Source organism: Dermacentor andersoni, chromosome 3 (genome assembly GCF_023375885.2).
Source record: "Dermacentor andersoni chromosome 3, qqDerAnde1_hic_scaffold, whole genome shotgun sequence".
Taxonomy (NCBI): domain Eukaryota; kingdom Metazoa; phylum Arthropoda; class Arachnida; order Ixodida; family Ixodidae; genus Dermacentor; species Dermacentor andersoni.
The window spans coordinates 183,285,739-183,312,106 of NC_092816.1; the positions used below are offsets into that span (position 1 = coordinate 183,285,739).

The window sequence follows — 26,368 nt, forward strand, 5'->3', positions numbered from 1 at the left end:
CGGAGTGTGCGAGCCCTTCTACCAACCGCTCGACGAGGTAAGCCATTGACAAACGCACCGAAAAACGGGAGGACGCGGCAGTAATTTACAGTAGTTGCGCCGTGTATACTGCATCGCGTAAGCAGTGTTATACCCCAGTCACGCAGGCCGCTTCATTCGCGATCGCGCCCAGTTTAGATAGAATTTCTCGACAGCCACTGGCTCCTTTCTTCATTCCGCGAAGGGAGGCAATAGAAATAGAGAAATTTTGCCCCGATCGGGATCGATTCAGATCAAAAGTGCCTGCGTGACACTGGTATAACAGATATAGTTTTTCTTCCTTTATGGGCATGTGTGTGCTGCTGGCATGCACAAGATAGTTTACTACTGGGATTTCAAGAGATTTTTTTCTGCTGTCATAACCCTACGTTAGTTGCATATTGGGAGGAGCAGATTACGCAAACTTGACAAAACTGCTTCTTCGCATCTTATACATAATGCAGCCCGCCATGGAGGTGACCGTCCAAACGCACTCTGTGGGCACCACCGCTGGAACAAGCGGCCTTTCACGTGAAGGTAAGCTTTTGCTCTTCCCTGTTGCCTTCCCGTTTGTGGAATCTGTTTCGTATATAAGGAACGCAAACTATTTCTACTCTAACCGTTGAGTGAATGTACCCTCTATAACCAATATAGGAGCACTGCAGCAGCCAGGAGTGGTCCCTGTTGAGCCACTGCCCCGAAGCCCTCCAGCCACTGCACAGCCTGCAGCTGGCCCTGGCAGAGCGAGAACCAGTAAGTGAAAAGGAAATATCCTGCAATGTCACAGCTTGAATGCACTGGACGTAACGTAGGTGTGCGTTTAGTTCATTAAAAAGTGGTACTTTTTCCAGGCTACCAACCCCGGGTGCAGCGCCGGTCTCGAGGCCCTCGTCGGGTGTCCCACCGAGAGGCCTTGGTTGAACGGCTCGCGGATGACTACGCCAGAACCGTCGTACAGAACGACGAGACAAACGAAGTGCGTGTGCCCTTGCCTGCTTTATATGGTGGAGCGTAATAGAATGACAGTAGACAGGTGTAACATTTTTTTAGCAATTTGATGAGCTGCACAGGTCACTAACTCACATACATGGCTAACACGTGTTTCAATAGCTGAACTGAAAAAAAAAAGACTAAGGGAGACGGACGAGAACATCCTACATTACGTACATGGTCATAAACACGGTCACTTGCAATCATTAACACAATGTAACAGCTTCAAACACAGTAATCACTGCCATTAGCATTTCTGCAACAGGCAATAACTGGGTGGACTAGACAACAGGGACACTTGCAATCAATCACACAATAACAGCTTCATACATTCCTATTTCCACTAAAGCTCTTTCTTTTGAGCAGTTTCCTAAACATGGCAAGTTGCCTGTAATTAAATCACTCGTTTTAAAACACCGCCTCATATGACTTACTCGTTTCAAACCTTGGCCGCCCACTCTCAAGTATTAGCTAATGAATTTTTCCGCATATGCTGTAATTGCACCACACACATCGGATTGCGCATGCTGATTGTGATAGTTCTCCCCCATCACACAAAAATATTCATGTCTGAAACATTTTTCCCAAGGCAGCGGGGTAAATTGAGTGGCATATGCAAAACACCTAAAATGCTCTGGGCCCTTCATCTTCATAATTATTTGCAAAGGCGGTAGCTAACTCACAGTTCAAATTTAGCCTGCACATCGCCGTAAAGTTTCCTTTATTTTGCCGCACTTAGAAACACTATAGCTTGCATAGTTCATTGAGGACGATGGAGAACACAAACCTCAATAAACTATTGAAACATAAAAAAGGAGAACACTGTTGATTAATGAGTTGCAATGGTTGTCATTAAGGCAGTAAGAGGAAAACTTTGCCGCACAATACACTCAGAACTGTGGCTATTTCCACAAAGTTTGAAGTTGCTAACTTGTTCTGGAAGGCTGGGAAACATCACATATAATGGCAGTGCGACAGCTTGCAATGCTTGAATAACAATTTATATACAGGGTCCAATACATGCTTTTGCAACAAAATGCAACATAGGGCCTAGCATTCTTTGCTACAGTGATACATGTCATGGTCGCTTGCTCATTTGCAATCCCAAACTTATTGCTATGCCATCTGTTAACTTTCCGGCAGCTCGACAGCATAAAAGTACATATGGTATTGATATTTCTTTGCACAACTACATGAAAAGCAACAACAAAAAACAGATACAATGGTGCAGACAGACAACAACATAGAAAGTGTTCGTCCTTGTCCCCATAACTGATGAACATATGGTAATCTGAATGAGCATACATGCAGTTGAGCGCCTTTATACCTAAAGTGCTTGCGACCACCAAAATCATCCGTTTTACAGCTCACTTTGTAAACATTGTGCACAGCACGCCTCACACTAGGAACCGACCGAACATAATTACTCTTTCGTTATGCTGGTTACTTTGCTGTAGAGGTGCTTGACCGATTGTGCGGGAATGGATGCTGATGTAATGCTTTCTTTCTAGCTCCTTCGTGTTATCCGCCAGGGCGTAGACCGGCTGGCTGCAGCTACTGAGCGGGTCGTGGCTGCTGTGGAGCGGCAGGCTGACCAAGTAGCGGAGGCACTGCGGCCAGTAGGGCAGCTTTCGCAGCTCTTGGGCCAGCTAATGCAGGAGGCAGTGGCTGCAAGGAGGCAATAGAAAATTTGAAGTTTTATTATTTATTACTTGTATTTTTTTTATTATTCATTATTATTCGTTCATTATAACTTTGATCTTGTTTTGTACATTTAAATATTTTTTTAGTGATCTCTAAACTTTGAGATGTTACTCGAAGGTAGCAGAAATTAAATAGTTACCTTATTTCCGTTATGTGCACGAGAAATTGCATACTATTTTTGTAACTTTATCGTTAGTATGTTTTAGTATTTTTTAGCAAGTATCATTAATATGTTTAGGGTGTTTCAGTCATATGAGTTAGGTGGCAGTCATGCTAGCGTTGCTCTTTCTGTACTCTGTGTTGTTGCACTGAGGTCCAATTTTTTTTCTTGCAAGGTTCCATATCCAGTGTCTACCTGAAATCACTAGATGGCTGCTTTAGAATTGTGTTACACATTACATATAGTGAAGCTAACTCTTGATTTGGCGCCTGATGGGGATTCTCCAGCTAACAGCTGATGCCTTGTACGTGGAGAAAAACAGTATTAGTCATATTGTTTTCAACTAGGTCATGTTATTCCTGCCATTTATATCGAAGTACAGAATGCTAGTCAGGCTTGCATGATGCTTTTTATTTGTATGCTTACCACTTTTATAATGAGAGGGTAATAAGTGTTACATGAAGCACTTCTGGCTAGCCACATAGGCTCCTGCTGTGATATTTTTTTGCTACTACTTCCATGTAACCTTATATATGCTAAGCTACAGCTATGGAGTGCATTACTGTACCTGATACTGAAGAGTAGTTCAAGGTGCTGTGATATGTGACATACACACGTCCTGCAGGCTTCCTGCTACAGCAGCACGTTAGTCCAGCTCATTGTGACATATTTCGTCACTGTTACTACTTCAGATATGTTGTATTATATGGGGTGTACCTGAATGCAGAACATGTAGCGGCTGACATTTATCTGTATTTTTTTGTGACACGAGGATGTTTACAAAGTTGAAACCATGGAGTACATTAAAGTAATACCATTTCCTTGAGCTACACCATGTCTTGGCTTTACTCCATGCTGGCTGAATATACTACATGAACAATGTGCCCGTTGCAGTGTGAAATGAAATGTTCTTGTGACGTTTCAATCTAGCTACCCAGCTGGCTACAGGGGTGGACAAAAATGTCGAAATGGCACGACATGTCTTCGTGCAAAACCTACCTCTGTCTGTTTTGTTTTCACAATTCCCTGTTATAACAGTGTCATTTTGTATTTTGTGTTTCTAGTTATTTAAGAATAAAATTACAAAAGAAAAAAGAACCCGGAAAAGAGATGCAGCAGCACACCCGCTCAGGTGCTTGTGCCGTTTTTTGTATTCTCCTGGAATTTGCGTTCCCATCAGGAACTAAGTTGCCCAGCAACACTTTTTTAACGTCTCTCTTCCACTGTTTCTAAACCTTTTGTTACTGTGACACACCCTGTGAAAATCCGCAATGGAGATTTCAGTATTAATCAAAACAAATATTTTTGAAAATGCCTTGCATCCTTTTTATCAAGGGCGACCATTTCAATTTTTCAATGGCATTATGAGGTTTGCCTTTTCACGCCTATGTTGGAGAACTCACCTGGCTTTACGGTTGAGCCGCGCGATGAGCCTGATGTTGCTGCCTCAGCCGACGATGCAGCACACGCAGGTGAGTGGTACGCCAGCTAGGGGCCGCAGAGAACAGGTTGACAACCTGGCTCCTCATCTGCTTTGCCCTCATCAGCAGCTCTCTGGGCGTTTCTTGCCGGCAGGTGTGGTGCCCTTGAGACACAGGCAAGCCCTGTTGCAGCGGTGGCTGGTTGTCCTCGGCCTCCTCATCACTGTCCTGCAGCTCCGGCTCCCCTGCCTTCAAAGCAATGTTGTGGAGAGCGGCGCAGGCTGCTACGATTGTGGCTGCATCCTTGGGCTCATAAAGGAGTGTCCGGTACCTTTGAAGGCACCGGAACCTTGCCTTCAAGACGCCAATACCCCTCTCCACAACGTTCCTCATGGAGGCATGGGCCTGGTTGTAGCGCCCCTCCGGAGTGTCAATGCCTGGATGGCCTGGCACAGGTGTCAGCAGCCATGGCTCAAGAGGGTAGCCTGAGTCTCCTGCATGTTGGAAACATAACTGTGTAATATACTTCACTGATTGCAACATGTCTGCAGCACTCACCAAGCACCCATTCTCCACGTCGCAGGTTACGTGTGAGGCGGCCTAACAGTGGTGAGTGCCTCCACACGTAGGAGTCGTGGCACGATCCGGGGAAACGGGGATCGATGTCCACGATGCGCATGTGGGCATCACACACCTGGAGGGCAGAACAAACGGGCGGAAAATGGTTCAGAATAAGCAATTTGAGCTGGAATATTTTCATATTTCACGTCATGCTGACAGATAAATAGTCTGAATGAAATGTTTTTGCACCAACATGATTTCATAATGCTTTCCCAGACACAGCTGCATTCTTTCTCACATTGGTAAAAAGCAATCTCCGAAATAGTCTTCTTTAATTATTGCAAGAAATGTGCAAAAAGCTACATTCACGAGACATTTGTGAATTAACGCTCATCATAGCCGCCTTGGTTGTTCAATGCGTACTCTTATACCCGTACCGCAAGGGCACTATCGATCGATTTGATTCGGTTTGAAATTATCAACCGCGATTACCTGCCTCCCGCAGCTTAAGCAAATGAGTCAATCTGGACCGAGAAATTAAATTCCGAACGGGCTCGATCACGATCGATATTGCTTTACGTGGTACCCGTATTGTACACACTACGACGGCATTACATAAAACCGATAACCTAATAAAAGATGACAGCGTGCAAAAAAAATGTCAGATCGTGAGTACTTACGATCATGGTATTCAAGGCGTAGAAGCCTTTTCTTGACATGAAGCCCGCGGTCTCGCCCGGGCTGAGTCCTTCGGGCTGTTTGATCGCTATGAGCGTCCCGTCGACACAGGCCACTACACCGGGAATGCGGCCCCGATCCGCAAAGGCCGCCTTTGCACTAGCCTTGCCGGCCGTTGTCAACGGGGAGCTCACCCAGCCCTGTTGCCGGCCCACCACGGTTATTGCTTCCGCAACTGCGTGAATGCTTTCGCTCACGGAAGCTTGCCCCATGGATACGAATTCTTCGCTGCCGATGGATCTTTGGAAGCTCCCCGTCGCGAAGAAACGGAGAGCACAAAGCACCCTGTCTTGCGTCGTGATGCCACCGGTCCGAAGGCCACCGATGGCGTCTTCCAGTTGCTCGCAGAGCCAGCGCACAGTGCGCTTCGAGAGCCTGAAGTGGTCGCGGAACTCTTCCTCGGTAAGGTCGTCAAATGCGTCCCGAAAGATGCGTTGCCGAGGCTGCCCGAGAGACTCCAAAAGCGCGACGATAGGAGCGGCCATCGCGACTCGTGAGCGCCAAACAAACCGCCGAACAATGAACGCGATTCTCTGAGCACAACGTGAAACGGCGAGCATTCTCGACAAATGCACTCGGATCAATCAAAATTAAAACAGCACTATTTATATTTATCACAGCGCAGGCGCAGCATTTAATTTCACTGTGATCACAGTTGTTTTCAATAATTAACATCGCTAACGTTCGGCGATGGCGGATCGCGTTTTAATCTCGAAAAACTCGACCCCCGCCAGGGCCAGCCATGTTCGGCGAGCGACGACATTATGAGCAGACGACAGGCGCATCGTCTGCTACTAGCGCTGCTATGGCAACGGCCATTCATTCTTCGAAACGAATGCCCTTGCCGACCGTTCCTCGAAAGCGGCCGTTTCCCCTCGCTTTTGGAATGATTGACAGGAGTGTGACGTAAGCGCATTTTGTGGTCCCGCCCCGGCGCAATGGCCGCCGTGACGAAACGCGCGCGCGCCAACGAATCACGAGAGGGCAAGCGAGAGAACGGAAAAGCGAGCTGTTTGCGCGATCGCACCCATCTCCGATCGCACCCCTGGTGCTCTAGAAGACACGCCATATGCGCGATGTAAACGTGACGTGTACGAAACTTCCAGGTGTTGCAGAAGTGAGCTTATGAGCAGCGGATTTTCCTGAGAAAAGTGAAAGAAACATTGATGCACTTAGGCGTCGCTAGAACGGTATGTCAATGTAATCACAGAGTTCGAGTAAAAATCAATACAAACTGAAGACATGGCCTAGCAGAGAGCCAAATGAAATCTTCCAAACAGAAACTGAGTGAATTCATTCAAGTACGAAAATCTGTAGAGAATACTGAACTCTTACAAATTCTGCAGCAGATATAATTTGTTGCTTATGGCTGCCACTGTACATTTGCTTTCGTTTATCCTTAGTGGAATTTCGATTCGAATTTTCAATTATTTTCTTGCGATTCTACTTTCGTGACCATCTATCCATCTTATGTTGATTGAATGTATATTTAAAATACTTTTTAACTCAGTTAAAATAACCGAATCCAAACAAACATGCCTTAACTGCCTGTTGACTGCAGCACCTCAATCGATTTGATGTACACAGACCGATGGAAATTGCCTGCTTCTTCTTTTTACTACTCCGAAACACAGTATTCGCAGTTCTTAACAGCCTATTGAATGATATAATTGAATAGACTGTCAAAAACCCTTACAAAAATTTCTAGTAACTTTCAATAAAATTTTTTAAACAAATGTTACTAGAACCTACGAATGGTTTAATAAATGTTTTCATACCGTTTTCAAACTTACTAAAAACTTCATACGAACATACTGTCGACTATTGGCCACCGATTTCCGATAAAAAAATTACTTACACACTTTTTTTAAACGATGAATGAACGAGTTTGAAACATTGCAAGCAGGATTTACTAACCGTCTTAATACTTCTTAGAAATATTCCAACAACATTCAACCAACTTTTGATTCTTTGACCTAGAAACATCCTAGTAACATATTTTCACCTTTCTGCTGCTTGTCCTAGAAACATCCTTACAACTTATACGTTTCAGAAATGTCCTGGTGACATTACCCGCTTTCTCCGGAATTTTTTCAAGTATTCTCCTGCGGTTCTGACGTAACCTTGAACATGAGTAGGATATAAATGTGTCTGTTAGCAAAATAAAACAATCTTTTCAAACACTGATATTTATTTTGCAACCATTTCAAGCATGTCCTAAGAAGCCGCAAGCCGCAATAATAATGCATTCTTCATGTCCCCGTGGTAAAAATAGGATGCCTTGCTGTGAGCCTAAGGGAGGAGAAAATGCAGAAATAGTTAAAATAGCCTGATGCATTGCGTCAGTGTATGTGGACGAGACAGCATGTAGCTGTCCTGCAAAAGAATTTAACTTTAAATGACCTACAATGAAAGCAAAAAATTCAACTTGCTGCCTTGCCACACATACTTAGAATGGCATACAGTCAACTGGGGCTGAAAACCTCGGTTGGGCAAGGTCCTTGTGGGCGTTCAAACACCACCTAAGAAACAAATGATGCGGTACTGTGGCACACAACATGAACCTGTTACATGTAGGAATCATACAATTGTGTGAAGTAGGAAGTATATGAGTTGCAGCAAGGATATTCAAAGTTATTAAAATGGCTTCAGCCAGACGTGCCGAACTACCAATAAATGTGATGACATCAGTTATACAGACAAACTTGAAAGGTCCTTCAAACAGTCCTTGTTATAATTTTCTTGTATTTAGCAACAGTAAACTGATCAGTACTAAACGCAGCTGCCTGGACTGCTCGGCTATAGAACATCCATAATAATAGTGTCTTACAAAGAGTATTCTACATTGTATTTGATAGATAATAGACAATATGTACCCGTCGTGTTTTCTGTTCTTCGTCATCGTTTTTTTTTGACGCCGAAAAAAGTGCCTTGATCATGAATGTGAAGGTGGTTCCGCTGCACAAATCCGGTAACATCCATTCCTTCATCAAGTACAGTCCAATATCTCTTGTGGTTGTTAATAAGCACAACGGCATGATTTCAAGGCGTATGCAGTTTCGTATTGTAAGCTGCACGGTGAAAAAGGACATTTGGCACGTCAACATTAGCAGCAGCTTCGGCGAATGGTAAACGTGCTTTTTTTTCGTTTAGGCAGAAATGAGCCTTGAGCATTTTATTGACAACATAAATGTGTCCATGCATATATGTTATCTCTGCTGTAAATCGTTTTTTTCATGTATGTGACAGGTATGTTTGCAACAGTCCATTGTGCACAAAATTAAATCCATAAGAACCTGGCAAGAAATTAAGCAGATGAAAGAGCAATCCCAGTAACAAACAATGTTAAACCAATGCGACAACTCTCCCGTTAACAAACCGTATCATAAATTTAATTGACATGAATTTTGGACATTGAGACATAAGGTATGCATACAGCGCTATCTACATCTAGGAGATGTGAAATTTTAAACAAGGGCAGCAACGACGAAGTGCAATAGTGAATGGATAAACTGCAGTGTAATCGACGAGGAAAGAAACTGGAAGCCACTCTTCTACCGGTAGTCTTTAGAGATACAATCAACAGGACACACGCTCAATTGTAGCCAAGAAACCCTCCTTCATTTTATGTGCTGTGCTTGCGTCAAATGCTAAAACCTACCTAAATAGGTACTTCTACTTTTTTGCGCCATTGTGAACTTTTTCAACCATTTGAACTTTCTTGCGCCATTGTGAATATTTGTACTTCCGTATGGAAGTCCAAATATATTGCATTTAAAGTTTTATTTGGTTGATCTATGTCTTTGTCATGTTTCATCCCGATCAGACAGGCTTCCGTCAAACTCTCGGTGATACAATTTTTCTGTGAAAGCATTGCTTAAGTTACTTTTTGCCTAAACCATGTCTTTAGGTGGTAGAACACGTATTTCTAGACGCTATAGAGCACGTAATTCACAGTACAAAACATCAACTCGCGGTCCTTAAAAATGCATTTTGGCGAGAATTATATAGTCTACATGGAGTATATCAGGCATAACTACTCAAGCCCCTGATTTATTTAGTTAACTTCACTAAACTGAGGGCACTCCAAATTCGTGATGTGTTACTAGAATTCCTGAAAATGGCAACTAAAGTAAAATTATTGCATATTACACAAATGTGTCCTACAATTCACAAGGTACCCACAGTTTTCCACACACCTTTGCGAAAGAAGCCACATCAGGGACAGTCATCTCCGAAGCTCACATATGTAGGAAAACATAGAGCATTGAATTAATAAAAATATTCAGCACAAGAAAAACTTTCTGAAAGCTACGCCGCGATGTAGTAGCGATGCTACTCCTGTTCGCTATTCGTTAGCGGTCTCAACGACGCCCCGGCCTGTGTGACGTACTGGAATAGCCGGCCGTTAACGGTGGGCGAAAATAGTGGCACATAATGGAGAGGTAATTATCGCTACAAAATTTCAGTCCTTACTGTATTGCGCAGTGCTGCATCGCAGTGCCCTAACCTATGATTGCAAAGGCTGACATTCTGTCCTTACGAAGCAACATATATATATATATATATATATATATATATATATATATATACGCCCGCGTCCGATTTAAACGCATCGATTAGACAAAAACCTCGTTATTGTAATATCGGCCTATATCTGTCCTGCATTATACCAGACAAATACACGAAGACACCCAAGAACACTAACAATACAGACAGGTTCTCGCGGCGCGGGCCTTCAAACTGAACTATATGCTTAAAAATTGTTCATACAATATGATATCTGCTCAATCGTCAAGCATAGCAATCGTGTGCCAACGCGCGAAACCCATGACGCATCGACGTATACAAAGCACATGTATTATACTTGTGAGAATGCTTATATAACTAAGAATTTCTTGCCAGGAAACTACCGAACAAACAGTAACTTTCAGTATTTTCATCATTGCGTGCCCATTCTGTCATATTTCATTTACAGATTAAGGAGAACGTCAACGTCCCAATAGCAAACAAAAATACATTCGAGACTACAGTAAAGCCGACTACGCATCAATGAACACACCACTTGAAGCTTTTGCAGAAGAATATATGCCGGACTTTTACACTCGGAGAGCTGAACAGAACCGGTCGCTTTTTAAAAACAAAGTTAATGAATTAGAACAAAAATACATACCCCTCCGAGTTGTCCGGTGTAACCATCGAGCAGCGTGGTTTAATGCATCCCTAAAACGTATCCTCAACAGGAAGAAGCGGCTGTTTCACTAAACTAAAAAAAGAAACACGACTGATAGGTGGCGTGCGTATAAGCAGGTTGCTTCACTGTTTAAAAACGCAGTCAAAGAAGCTAAACGCGTTTTCTTTTACGATACACTTCCATCTCTGCTGACTGAAAATACTAAACAATTTTGGAAAACTGTCAAGGGTTCCGAATGCAACACAATATCCTTAACTGATGTAGATGGTGCTGTTGCCCCACACGAAGAATGTTGTTCTGTTCTTAATGAAGTGTTTGCTAAATCATTTTCGAATACCATGTTGCCCTGTGCTTCTGTACCTAAAGTTCTTCAGATGAATTTTCCTCATATGGAGCCCTTGTTAATTCATTACGATGTTGTCGTGAACTTGACTCGTAAGTTAAAGATTTCGTCATCGTCAGGAATAGATGATATTAATTCTAAGTTTTTGAAGAATACTGAAGTGTACTCATCCATAATTTCGTGCAACATCTTTTCGCAATCTATTCTGTCATACTCATTACCAAAGGATCTTAAAGTCGGCAAGGTGGTTCCACTATTTAAGTCTGGCGACGTGTCTTCACTTTTAAATTACAGGCCCATTTCTCTAATACGTGTGGCATGCGAAATTCTAGAGCATATAACATACTCTAATCTCGTCAACTTCCTAGAGACAAATTCATTCTTTTCATCTCGTCAGCATAGGTTCCGTAAATCGTTTTCCTGTGATACTCAACTTATTTCATATACACATGACATCTGTGCCACGTTGGATAATGGATTTCACATTGGCAGCATCTTCTTCGACTTTTCTAAAGCATTTGATCTTGTCTCTCACCAATTACTTTGTCTAAAATTAAATACACTCAACATTGACCATAATATTATCTCATGGATTGAACAGTTCTTATCCAACAGAACACAATTTCTCTCAGCTAACAATTTTGACTCTTCGCGTTGTCCTGTCAGTTCTGGGGCGCCGCAACGTTCTGTTCTCGGACCCTTGCTTTTTCTCATTTATATTAATGATTTGCCTAACTGTGTAGCGTCCTCCATAAGGTTATTTGAAGACGATTGTGCCATTTATAGAGTATTATTGTGACGGTGAAGGGAACGAAGAAGTTGAATTAGACTAGACGAAGACGAAGTCTGGCAGTTGCCTGAACGCAGTATACGACATTTGTAAATATACGTTATTTTACAATCATGGGCCTGCTTTCTTCCTGCAACATTTTGGTGGAAGGTGCGGGGTACAATCACGGAACTTCGCAGCGGACGTCATCTACCTGCCACCACAATGGCAAATCAACCGACACAAGCGACAACGCCTCAGCAGCACGTGCCAACGGTCATCCTCACTCATCCGCGGGACCCAGGCACATATTGTGGCACGGACAACGCCGACGTCGAGGACTGGCTTACGATGTACGAACGAGTGTGCGACAACAACAGGTAGGATCCAACAATGATGGTAGCAAACGTGATATTTTACCTAAGAGGAACTGCGAGGCAATGGTACGACACAAACGAAGCTGACCTAACGAGCTGGGATGTCTGCAAAGAAAAAATGCGAGACCTGTTTGGCAGACCTGTCGGTGGTCAGCTGGCGACAAAAAAAGAACTTGCTTGTCGCGCTCAAACGTCCACAGAATCCTATGTCGTATACATACAGGATGTACTGGCCCTCTGTCGCAAGGCTGATAACAACATGATCCAGGCAGGCAAGATTGGTCACATATTGAAAGGTATTGCAGACGATGCCTTCAATCTCCTGATGTGCAAGGATTGTGCCACTGTGGATGCAATTATAAAGGAGTGCCGGCGCTTCGAACAAGCGAAGGGCCGCCGCGTCGCTCAAACTTTCGACCGATTGCCCAATACCGCCGCGACATCTTCTTGCGAAGACCCGCCGCGCTTCGTTCAGCCCACAGGACCGGAAGAAATCATGCGCATCGTTCGCCGTGAGCTTGAGGCCATGGCTCCGGCTCCAGTTCGCTCTGACTGTCGGGAAAGCGTGCCCGCTATCTCCATTATACAAGCGGTCGTTCGGGAGGAAATAGCAAGTTTGGGCATTTCATCTCTCTGCTCGCTCCGCCATACAAACACCTACCAGATTTCTCCGGCCACTCGCTCCCAGACGCAAAGCTTTCCGCCCCCTCGTCGCAACCCAGCTGACTGGCGCACAGCGGATGATAAACCTATCTGTTTTAATTGTTCCGGTATTGGACACATCGCCCGTCATTGCCGCAACCATTGGTCGTCGCCTCCTCGGTGGTCGTCTCCGAGTCACTACCGCCAAGTACCAGAGAATCGTACTTTCTCGCCCTATACGCCGACTAGGAACATCAACGCCGTCAGTGCTGCACCAAGATCCAGCCGCTCCCCTTCTCCGCAAGGTCGTAGGTCCCGTTCGCCTCTCGTTCACTGCTCTTTGTCCCCTTCTACAACCGGGCGCTTCGCTTCTGGAAACTAGGCTGTGCAGCTCCCGGAGGTGAAGCTGCATCTCCGACCCGGCCCGCAAATCCTCTGTTGATCCTGCCTACATGTGGAAACCTACTGGACATTGAAGTTGATGGCGTTCCTGTTAGATCTCTCGTTGACACAGGAGCGCAGCTTTCAGTTATGAGCGCTGCTCTCCGCCGAATGCTGAAAAAGATTCTGAGAACCGCCGTACCGTGCACTGTGCAAGTCGCCGATGGGAGTACTTCACCTGTCCTTGGAATGTGCACAGCACGTGTGACCATTGAGGGCCATTATACCGTTGTTCTATTTATCGTCCTTGAGCACTGTCCACACGACCTAATTCTCGACCTCGACTTTCTTTCGAAACACTCTGCCTAAATTGACTGCTCCGCAGGTGTTGTACAGTTGGATCTGCCGCTTCCTGCCGACGCAACAGCTTGTGCTTCACACCGCTTATGTTCTGCTGAGTTTGCAAGGCTGTCTCCAGAGGCGGCTACAAAAGTCCTCCTGACGCCCTGTCCTCCCGTACCTGATGGCAACTACGTCGTGTCGCCGCTTACTGACGTGGTTTTGTCGCGCAATATTGCCCTACCGAGCACCTTAATCCGGATCCGTGAAAACTGCGCTCGCGTGCCCATCCTCAATTTTGGATTTTCGTCGCATGTGCTGCCACACGGTATCGCCATAGCGCATATCACTCCTTTGGAAGAGTTTGAGATTTCTTCTTTGACCTCTGAATCCTTCGTCACTCCCAACGGACCTTTGTCACCCATTCCTCCGTACTCGACGCCTGCGGACGATGTTTCTAAGATGATCGCCCCTGACCTTCCTTCCGAGCAAACAACAGCTCTTCGTCACCTCCTGTCATCTTTTCGGGACATCTTTGATTTGGACGACCGTCCACTTGGCCAGACATCTATTGTCACGCATCGCATCAACACCGGTGACGCCAGCCCCATTCATAGGCGGCCATATCGTGTCTCCGCAACAGAAAGGGCCATCATACAGAAAGAAGTAGACAGAATGATGGACAAGGACATCACTGAACCTTCCAGTATCCCGTGGGCATCACCGGTTGTCATAGTAAAGAAAAAAGACAACTCGTGGCGCTTCTGCGTATCACCATCACCTCAACAGGATCACAAAGAAGGATGTTTATCCCCTGCTGCGCATTGATGATGCTCTTGACTGCCTTCACGGATCCTAATACTTTTCATCAATTGACCTCCGCTCCAGCTGTTGGCAGATTAGCGTGGAGGGGATGGACCGCGAGAAAACCGCCTTCTTCACATCGGACGGTCTGTGCCAATTTAAAGTCATGCCGTTTGGATTATGCAATGCGCCAGCTACATTTGAGCGCATGATGGACTCTCTCTTGCTCGGCTTGAAGTGGTCTACATGCCTCTGTTACCTCGACGATGTGATTGTGTTTTCGCCGAACTTTGAGAGCCCCCTGCGGCGCCTCACAACCATACTCTCCGTGTTTCGCAGGGCTGGCCTTCAGCTAAACTCCTCCAAGTGCCATTTCGGTCGCCGTGAAATTAATATGCTCGGCCATCTCGTAAACACCGCCGGAATCCAACTTGATCCACAGAAAGTTCACGCCGTGCGAAATTTTCCTGTACCTTGTTCAACAAACGATGTCCGTAGTTCTCTGGGCTTATGCTCTTACTTCCGGCGATTTGTGAAAACTTTTGCCGACATCGCTCACCCTCTCACTGACCTTCTTAAGAAAGACGTCTCTTTTTCTTGGGAACCACTGCAGGAGAAAGCCTTTTCTACCCTGATTGAGCGGCTTACAACTTCCCCAATTCTGTCACACTTTGACCCTTGTGCGCCCACTGAAGTACGAACTGACGCGAGTGGTCATGGCATCGGCGCTGTCCTCACTCGGCGTCAACAGGGCCAAGACCGTGTCATCGCTTACGCTAGCCGCCTTCTTTCCACGCCCGAGCGAAATTACTCCATTACTCAGAGAGAATGTCTCACGCTCATATGGGCGGTCGCGAAATTCCGGCCGCACCTTTTCGGCCGGAGCTTCTGCGTTGTAACCGATCATCACGCCCTCTGCTGGCTCTCCTCTTTGAAGGACCCAACTGGACGACTTTCACGTTGGGCATTGCGTCTACAGGAATCTACATTTTCTATTATGTATAAGTCAGGGCGCCTGCATAAAGACGCTGACTGCCTGTCCCGCAATCCCGTGGATCAATCGGACGATACGGATGCAGACTCGGACATCAGTGTTCTATCCATCTCCGGCTTCCTCCATATTGGCGACGAGCAGCGCAAAAATCCTGTTATTCGAACACTTATGGAACGCCTAAGCTCCTCGCCGAATGACCCGTCCCTCCGGATGTTCACCTTGCGCGATGGAACTTTATACCGTCGTAGCGTTCGTCCTGACGGCCCGGAGCTCCTCCTAGTTGTTCCCAAGCACCTTCGACTAGCCGTGCTCCAGCAACTTCACGACGCTCCTACTGCTGGACATCTGGGCATCACTCGCACATACGACCGCCTGCGGCGCCACTTCTTCTGGCCCGTCATTTATCGCTTTGTGCGCCGTTATGTCGCTTCTTGCGACCTGTGTCCGCGGCAGAAGACGCCTGCTATGCCTCCCGCTGGTTGGCTGCAATCAATTGATATCCCTACAGAGCCCTTCTTCCGTGTGGGCCAGACCTCCTTGGCCCCTTTCCAATTTCCATCAAAGGAAACAAATGGATTGCTGTAGCAACCGATTATGCGACGAGATATGCCCATCGCACGAGCGCTACCAACAATCTGCGCTACTGATGTCGCCGACTTCTTACTATACGACGTCATCCTACACCACGGCGCCCCTCGCCAGTTACTGACGGATCGCGGCCGCTACTTTCTATCGAAGGTCGTCGATGATCTGCTCCGCTCCTGTTCTACAGAACACCAGATTGCTACCGCGTACCACCCTCAAAAGAATGGCCTCACCGAGCGACTCAACCGCACGCTAACTGAAATGCTGGCCATGTACGTTTCCGACGATCACCGCGACTGGGACGTCCCTTTACCATACATCACTTTCGCATACAAGTCGTCCCGTCGCGACAATGCCGGATTTTCACCATTTTACCTGTTGTATGGCCGCGACCCTACCTTGCCTTTTGACACGTTGCTACCTTCCGCAGTACAATCACCCGGTGCTGGTTACGCTCGCGATGCTATTGACTTAGCTGCCCATGCCCGAGAAGTCGCGCGTCATCGCCTCACAGTCTAGTAAGCTTCTCAAAAGCGACGCTACGCCCTTCGACACCGAGACTACAGTTTTTCACCTGGTTCCCGTGTCCTTCTCTGGACGCCTTCACGTCGCGTCGGCTTGTCGGAAAAACTACTTTCCCCTTATTCTGGTCCGTACCAGATCTTACGCCAACTGTCCGTCGTGACGTACGAGATCGCCCCAGTCGGTCAGCCTTTAATGCCTCCCAACGTCACCAGCGATGTTGTTCACGTCGCCAGGCTCAGGCCCTATGTCCCCCCATTAAGTGAGGCTCTATAACTTGCACCGGGACGGAGCTCCTCCACCGGGAGGGTGATGATACGGTGAAGGGAACGAAGAATTCGAAATGGACTAGTTGCCTGAACGCCATATACACCATTTGTAAATATACGTTATTTTACAATCGTGGGCCTGCTTTCTTCCTGCAACAATATCATCAAATTCTGACACTCTAAAACTACAATCTGATGTACACAAGGTAACTAACTGGTGCGACACTTGGAAAATGCGACTTAATAGACAAAAGTGCAAACTAGTGAGGATTTCCCGCAATACTGCTTCGTCTAACCTAACCGACTATCAGTTGAAGAACTATGTTCTCGAAGAAGTCAGTTACTATAAATACTTGCGCGTCCATATAGCATCTAATTTTTCCTGGCAAACACACATAAACCACATCACTAAAAATGCTAACCGTACGCTTGGTTACCTCCGTCGCAATTTATCTATGGCACTCGCTAACTTAAAGCTGCTTCTATACAAAGCACTAATACGTCCTAAGCTTGAATATGTCTCTTCTGTATGGGACCCTGGCTTGGATTACTTAACAAATGCAACAGAATCTATACAAAATTGTAGCGTAAGTTTCATTCTTACTAACTATTCTCGGACATCAAGCGTAACGTCTATGAAGGCTACTTTAAACCTCCCTCTCCTCCCGTCCCGTAGGAAGTTAGCACGCTTATCACTGCTGCACAAAATTTATTATTACAATACGGAATTAAAAAGCGAACTTTTGTCAGAACCTGCATAAATATCATCTCGTACTGACCATCGGCATAAATACGGCGTTCCACACGTTCGCACTAACCTATTTTTTATTCATTGATTCCTAAAACTATCAATGAGTGGAATCATCTGCCGGCCTCAATTGTTGACATAACCGATATATCTGCTTTTAGAACTACTACTGAAGAATCCTTTTTTTAATCCGCACTTTCAAATTTTTTTTTTATTATTCTCTGTTATCTGCACATGCTCTGTATTTCGTTCCACTCCCTTCTGTAACGCCTTCAGGCCTTAAAAGGTACAATAAATAAATAAATAAATAAATAAATAAATAAATAAATAAATATAGCAATCAGGGCGGGTGGCATTCTTCTCCGCTGAATGAAAGTATGCGGTAACATCAGAGAAAGCTTTCGTGAAATTGCTTGCTAAATTTGCACAGCAACCTCGAAAACCTACGCTGAGAAAGCGCTCTGCTCTAGTTACACAAAGCTCATTATATGAACCAAAAGCTACAAGATTGTGCGGAAGCGCAAAACATGCTTACTGTTGATTACGTAGTCAGCAAACGTACGCTCCTTTGTCTCACCGGTACCATGGCCCCGACACTTTTCCGGCGCAAACACTGTAGAACTTCCGATGGACTCCAGCTCCACAAAAGCACAACCTTCAACAAATTCTTCTATACACTATGAGTCGATGCCCCAGTACCATATTTTTCACGAGAGAGCATGCCAGATTTTTCGCGAGGAAGCTCGACAGAATAAAGGTCGCTCAGACGGGCGCCATTGGAATATGAACCTGGCAACGTTTAACGCTAGAACGTTATCTAGTGAGGCGAGTCTAGCAGTGCTACTGGAAGAATTAGAGGGCAGTAAATGGGATATAATAGGGCTCAGTGAAGTTAGGAGGCCAAAAGAAGCATATACAGTGCTCAGAAGCGGGCACGTCCTGTGCTACCGGGGCTTAGCGGAGAGACGAGAACTAGGAGTCGGATTCCTGATTAATAAGAATATAGCTGGTAACATACAGGAATTCTATAGCATTAACGAGAGGGTGGCATGTCTTGTTCTGAAACTTAATAAGAGGTACAAAATGAAGGTTGTACAGGTCTACGCCCCTACATCCAGTCATGATGACCAGGAAGTCGAAAGCTTCTATGAAGACGTGGAATCGGCGATGGGTAGAGTGAAAACAAAATACACTATACTGATGGGCGATTTCAATGCCAAAGTAGGCAAGAAGCAGGCTGGAGACAAGGCAGTGGGGGAATACGGCATAGGCACTAGGAATAGCAGGGGAGAGTTACTAGTAGAGTTTGCGGAACAGAATAATATGCGGATAATGAATACCTTCTTCCGCAAGCGGGATAGCCGAAAGTGGACGTGGAGAAGCCCGAACGGCGAGACTAGAAATGAAATAGACTTCATACTCTGCGCTAACCCTGGCATCATACAAGATGTGGACGTGCTTGGTAAGGTGCGCTGCAGTGACCACAGGATGGTAAGAACTCGAATTAGCCTAGACTTGAGGAGGGAACGGAAGAAACTGGTACATAAGAAGCCGATCAATGAGTTAGCGGTAAGAGGGAAAATAGAGGACTTCCAGATCAAGCTACAGAACAGGTATTCGGCCTTAACTCAGGAAGAGGAAATTAGTGTTGAAGCAATGAACGACAATCTTGTGGGCATCATTAAGGAATGTGCAATAGAAGTCGGCGGTAACTCTGTTAGACAGGATACCAGTAAGCTCTCGCAGGAGACGAAAGATCTGATCAAGAAACGCCAAGGTATGAAAGCCTCTAACCCTACAGCCAGAACAGAACTGGCAGAACTTTCGAAGTTAATCAACAAGCGTAAGACAGCTGACATAAGGAAGTATAATATGGATAGAATTGAACAAGCTCTCAGGAACGGAGGAAGCCTAAAAGCAGAGAAGAAGAAACTAGGAATTGGCAAGAATCAGATGTATGCGTTAAGAGACAAAGCCGGCAATATCATTACTAATATGGATGAGATAGTTCAGGTGGCTGAGGAGTTCTATAGAGATTTATACAGTACGAGTGGAACCCACGATGATAATAGCAGAGAGAATAGTCTAGAGGAATTCGAAATCCCACAAGTAACGCCGGAGGAAGTAAGGAAAGCCTTGGGAGCTATGCAAAGGGGGAAGGCAGCTGGGGAGGATCAGGTAACAGCAGATTTGTTGAAGGACGGTGGGCAGATTGTTCTAGAAAAACTGGCCACCCTGTATACACAATGCCTCATGACCTCGAGCGTACCGGAATCTTGGAAGAACGCTAACATAATCCTAATCCATAAGAAAGGGGACGCCAAAGACTTGAAAAATTATAGACCGATCAGCTTACTGTCCGTTGCCTACAAAGTATTTACTAAGGTAATTGCAAATAGAATCAGGAACACCTTAGACTTTCGTCAACCAAAGGACCAGGCAGGATTCCGTAAAGGCTACTCAACAATAGATCATATTCACACTATCAATCAGGTGATAGAGAAATGTGCGGAATATAACCAACCACTATATGTAGCTTTCATTGATTATGAGAAAGCGTTTGATTCAGTCGAAACCTCGGCAGTCATGGAGGCATTGCGGAATCAGGGTGTAGACGAGCCGTACGTAAAAATACTGAAAGATATCTATAGCGGCTCCACAGCCACTGTAGTCCTCCATAAAGAAAGCAACAAAATCCCTATAAAGAAAGGCGTCAGGCAGGGAGATACGATCTCTCCAATGCTATTCACAGCATGTTTACAGGAGGTATTCAGAGACCTGGATTGGGAAGAATTGGGGATAAGAGTAAATGGAGAATACCTTAGTAACTTGCGCTTCGCTGATGATATTGCCTTGCTTAGTAACTCAGGGGACCAACTGCAATGCATGCTCACTGACCTGGAGAGGCAGAGCAGAAGGGTGGGACTAAAAATTAATCTGCAGAAAACTAAAGTAATGTTTAACAGTCTCGGAAGGGAACAGCAGTTTACGATAGGTAGCGAGGCACTGGAAGTGGTAAGGGAATACATCTACTTAGGACAGGTAGTGACTGCTGATCCGGATCATGAGAGTGAAATAATCAGAAGAATAAGAATGGGCTGGGGTGCGTTTGGCAGGCATTCTGAGATCATGAACAGCAGGTTGCCATTATCCCTCAAGAGAAAAGTTTATAACAGCTGTGTCTTACCAGTACTCACGTACGGGGCAGAAACTTGGAGGCTTACGAAAAGGGTTCTACTTAAATTGAGGACGACGCAACGGGCTATGGAAAGAAGAATGATAGGTGTAACATTAAGGGATAAGAAAAGAGCAGATTGGGTGAGGGAACAAACGCGCGTTAATGACATCTTAGTTGAAATCAAGAAAAAGAAATGGGCATGGGCAGGACATGTAATGAGGAGGGAAGATAACCGATGGTCATTAAGGGTTACGGACTGGATTCCGAGGGAAGGGAAGCGTAGCAGGGGGCGACAGAAAGTTAGGTGGGCAGATGAGATTAGGAAGTTTGGAGGGTCAACATGGCCACAATTAGCACATGACCGGGGCAATTGGAGAAGTATGGGAGAGGCCTTTGCCCTGCAGTGGGCGTAACCAGGCTGATGATGATGATGATGAGACGGGCGCAGTAGTAGGACACTGTTTATACTGGCGGATCGCAAGAAACACGGCGAACTGAAGGCGTTACATGAATTCTGAGGTTTCGCGATGATTAATGCACACGATAAGGAGAAGATTTTGTCAAGGCACTTCTAAAATATACTTAAACTACCACATCGCTGCAACGAGCACTCAGAACCAGTCAACGTGGTCGGTTGAACAAAAATGTATGTATGTATGTATGTATGTATGTATGTATGTATGTATGTATGTATGTATGTATGTATGTATGTATGTATGTATGTATGTATGTATGTATGTATGTATGTGTGGATGGATGGATGGAAGGACGGATGGACGGACGGACGGACGGATGGACGGATAGGTTATGAGCGTCCCCTTTGGCACGGAGCGGTGGGGTGGCCGCCACCAGTCTCTTATTTTATTTCCTTATGCCCTACCTATGGTAAAAAAGGAAAAGAAAAAAAAAAAAAACACGTTGAATCCTCGTAACCAAATTTTCTGAACCCCAATTGCGAACTTTGTTTTTGTACGCCTCCGTTGTTTGTCGTTTCCTTACTTTTCTGCCACCAATCTTCCAATCGCCTCTTACTAATCTCTATTGCGGACATGTTTACTTGCGCTCTGCTCTCGCTGTAGTCAAGGGCGTCAAGGAGGCCAGTAATTCCTAAATTTAACACTGGGCAGATATCTTCACATTCTAATAAAACATGCTTCATTGTTTCCCTACCTTCACCGCAGCAAGCACAAGCTTTTTCCTCCTTCCTATATCTCACTTAATAAGCACGTGTTCTATGGCACTCTGATCTCGCTTCGAAAAGTAATCAGCTTCCCTTTGGGTTATCACAATTTGTTTCATTGCTGATTTCGTTTTTTCCTATGAAGTAGTTACTCATGGCAGGTTTTGTTTCCACTGCCACCATCCTTGAGATTATCGCAGCCTCTCTGACTTTCCTATTGGCGTTCTTTGTTGCTGTGTTACTCCCCGTAAGGACCGCATACTTAGTTCTTCGTAGTAATCTTCCTAGTTCTCTTCCTCCACTCTAAGTCAATGTCATTCCTGTACAAATGCCTGAACACTCTTTCAGCCCACTTATTTTCTTCCATATTCCTCAATGGTTCCTCATAATTAATTTCACTGTGTCCTTCGCTCACTTCAAAACTTCTCCAGCCTATATCAGCCCAAACAAACACTGCAGCAGCGCCACACTGCGGTTAACGAAGCGGATCTGGCCTCCAAGATTCGCATCCGCTTCAGGCGCATGCAATTTGCAAAAGCACGGTCTTCGAGATTAGCTTTTGTTACTTATATGAAGTGGCAGCTGGGAGGAGGGTAGGTAATTAATTCCCACTTCTTGGGCTTAAGGGACCTGTGTAGGCTTCATTATTGATAAAACATATACAGGGATTTAAGCCGAACCATCAGCGAACTGCGTGTATTCGCTGCGTGTATTCGAAACAAGGTGCTGCGCGCACTGCTGCGCGGTTATTGCTCAAAGTTTGCAGAATGGTCGCATTTTGGTGTCCATTTCGCTTAGTATAACAATTACTAGAGTTAACTGCCTCATTTTCAAGGAAAATGTGCAAATTTTTCTGCGCTTACGGGTATGCGAGCTGCTGCCGCGATGGCACAATAATAAGTTATGTCGCCGCCTGCATCTGCTGCAAAAAGCAGCGTTTAAGGGAGGGCTGCCGCGTGTTGCCCTCTCCTAGAACCATAGAGTTTCCTAAAAAAATTACTAGAGGGAACTCTGGCGCTGCAGTCGTTGTCCTACCATCGGAATGATGAGAAGTACAAGGATTTGTCTGATCTTCGTTCTTGTGGCTTTGTATATTACGCTATATAAATCTTATTATCGTATATTTCAGCGCAATCTATATTCTTCGCAGGGCAGAAGACGCCGGGAACGCGTACAATTTTTATTAATTGCTACGATTGAGCTTGTCCAGGTGGCCAAATGGAAACGCGCGAAGCGTCTCAAGGCACTGGCTTGCCCGCGATAAATTCATAAGGGCGTTTCATTCGCTTGTCGATACATGCGTCCGCGGCTTAATGGTTTCAATATCAGGCTTGTCTGCTAGAGTCCCTGTGTTCGAATCCTGCCGTCGGGCAATTTTAATTATGTTTATTTAATTATTTATTGCGCAATATACTGTTGAAAATGACGAGTTTACAAAGTCACAAAGCCGTTTGAAGCCAAAAGGACGAAGTTTAGGCAAATCCATGTATTTCCCATAATTCCCACGCTGGGACAACCACTTTCATTGCAGCTTCCGTGGACACTAGCGCCAGAGTTCCCTCTAGTAATTTTTGTAGGAAACCCTATGCCTAGAACACGCCGTTGCCCTCCCTGAAACGCTGCTTTCTACAGCTGACGGCAGACGGCGACACAAGTTTTTTATGGTGGCGTCGCGGCAGCAGCTCGCATCCCCGTAAGCGCAGGAACAGCTGCGCTTTCTTTTTTAAAACCAGGCACTCAACCGTGCCATATTATATACTAGACGAAGTCGACGCCAAAATGCGGACTTTCTGCAATATATGAGCAAGAACAGTGCAGCGGTGAGCAGAAAATCTTTTTTCAAACAGGCGCAGCAAAATATTCAGGATTCTGTACAGGCTTCCCATGGCGCCAAGTGTTCTGTTTTCTAGATTGTGTACCCTCACCCTGAATTTATGAGACCATATCTCCTCTTAGCGTCAGGAATAAAGACGACAAAACGTGGCAACGGCTGGCGTGCTACAGTGGCTGGACCTTCGGCCGAAGTGCAACTACCATACTGTTTTCACGCACACGTAAACAAATAGGTGCGACCGTGTTAGGTGCCCAACATTCACTACTCAACCAGCTGACAATCATAAATTATTCAGTCGTACGACAACGCAAGCATTTATGGGATTCGTGCTGCCGTATTTCTCTTCGACTACCAATCCATACACAGCGATCACGCGCAGTTATGAAAAGAAAGGCACTTCCAACAGTGGCCGCAGGTACTGCATTTGTGAGACAGGCAATATATTATTACGATATGATTCCACGAGAGACGAGCCGCCACGAGAACGACGAAGAAGTTGGTCGGTGCCCTCGGCACGAGCGAGTGTCCGCCTGGCTGCCGGGCTCCAGTGTAAATAGCGTGTAAATAGCATCTCTAGTCTGTGTCTTTCCACACGTAACATTTCTGGTGGAGGTCAGCGATCCCCGTCCTCACCACGGAACTCCGAAGTGGTCGGCACACCGAGCTTGTCACCATGCCTCCCGGTGACGAACCCGCCTCCGCAACGGCTTCGGCTTGTCCGACTGCTCCAGTCGTCACGGTTGCCCCACATCGTGACCCAGGTGTGTTCTCTGGCCTGGACGGACAGGATGTCGACGACTGGATCAAGCTCTATGAACATGCCAGCGCTAATAACAGGTGGGACCCAACGATTATGCTCGCCAATGTCATCTTTTATCTCGGCGGCACCCCACGCGTGTGGCACCAAACACATGATGACGAAATAACCAGTTGGGACAATTTCAAAGAAAAACTGCGGGAACTGTTCGGCGACCCCATTGGGCGCAAGGCTGCCGCGAGAAAGGCTCTTGCGTCTCGTGTTCAGTCACCTACAGAGCCATACGTTTCCTACATCCTCGACGTCTTGGCTCTATGCCGTAAAGCTGACGATCATATGTCCGAAGGAGATAAAGTGGCACATGTGCTAAAAGGCATCGCCGACGACGCTTTCAATTTGCTTGTTTTCGGCAACGTGTCGACTATCGATGCCATTAAAAAAAATGCCGTCGCCTTGAACAGGCTAAGAGCCTCCGTATCTCAAACCACATTGCGCGCCTACCCAACACTGCTGCTACGTCGACATGTGAGGGTCGACCACGTCAGACCACCACCTGTGACGACGTCACCCGTATTGTTCGCCGCGAACTCGAGGCCGCTTCTTTACCAGCCTTCTCCAAGCCGCATCCCGATCCGCCAGCAACCACCATTGCGCTGAGTCAGGCTGTCGTCAGACAGGAATTTGAAAACATGGCTCTGAACACCGTGTGTTCCACGTCTCGACCCAGCGTTCCCCAGTTATCTAGCGGCCCTCCTCGTCCCCGGCAGACCTTTTCTGCCACATCTCGCCGCAACCCCTCCGAATGGCGTACACCTGATGACAGGCCGATCTGCTTCCACTGCTGTCGCATCGGCCACGTCGCCCGTCACAGCCGCAACCGATGGCCACCACCTCCTCGGACTTACGCCCCCACTTATTCCCGCACCTTTGGACCTTCTGTACCCTATGCCACCCACCATGAACCTACTACCGCTGATGTCCCTGCTCCGAACCTTCGCTACAGCCGCTCGCCCTCACCTCGACGCCACCAGTCTCGTTCGCCCCAACCCCGCCGCTTTTCTTCGCCGCCTATCGCCTCCCGCACCCAGCCGGAAAACTAGGCACTGCAGCTTCTGGAGGTGAAGCTGCGTTGTCGACCCTGCCCTCAAATCCTCTGCTCACGTTACCTACTAACCGAAACCTTCTGGACGTTGACGTTGACGGCTATCCTGTCACGGCACTCATCGATACAGGAGCACATCTTTCTATTATGAGTGCTGCCTTCCGACGACGACTGAACAAGCTCCTCACCCCAGCGTCGGCACGCGTCGTCCGCGTTGCGGATGGCGGTACTGTGCCTATCATCAGCATGTGTACGGCACGTGTCAGCATCGCCGGCCACCACACTCCTGTACTCTTCACCGTAATTGCTCGTTGCCCCCACGACCTTATTCTCGGCCTCGATTTTCTCTCCGCCCATTCTGCCCTAAATGACTTCTCTTCCAGTACCCTTCGCCTCGAGTTGCCCATGCTCGCAGAACCTTCTGACGCACCCCACTGCCGCTTACGCTCCACCGGCTATCTTCGCCTGCCGCCAAAGTCCATAGCCTACATTGAACTGTTGTCTTTCCCACCAGTTCCTGATGGCGAGTACCTCGTCACTCCTCTGCCCGACATCCCAATACAGTTTGACGTCACCGTGCCTCACAGTATAGTTACTATTACTGCGAACCACACTCGCATGCCTGTCAGTAACTTTGGATTGGCAAAGCAAATTCTACCGCAAGGTATTTGCCTTGCCACCATTGATTGTCTCGGCGACCAATACGTGGCAGCGTTATCGACCGATGGTTCTCGCGACCTTAGCATACCCATCGCGCC

General features: G+C 46.3%; 1 protein-coding gene across 1 annotated transcript; it reads right to left on the reverse strand.

Moving 5' to 3' along the window:
* Nucleotides 1-2,528: 2,528 nt before the first annotated feature.
* LOC126524435 (putative nuclease HARBI1) lies at nucleotides 2,529-6,077 on the reverse strand. The gene is made up of 4 exons (XM_072286966.1): nucleotides 5,535-6,077; nucleotides 4,852-4,987; nucleotides 4,276-4,787; nucleotides 2,529-2,676 (listed from the first exon to the last, which is right to left on the reverse strand). Exons 1-3 carry the CDS (start codon nucleotides 6,075-6,077, stop codon nucleotides 4,282-4,284), a joined length of 1,185 nt encoding a protein of 394 aa, XP_072143067.1. The 3' UTR covers nucleotides 2,529-2,676; nucleotides 4,276-4,281.
* Nucleotides 6,078-26,368: the final 20,291 nt, after the last annotated feature.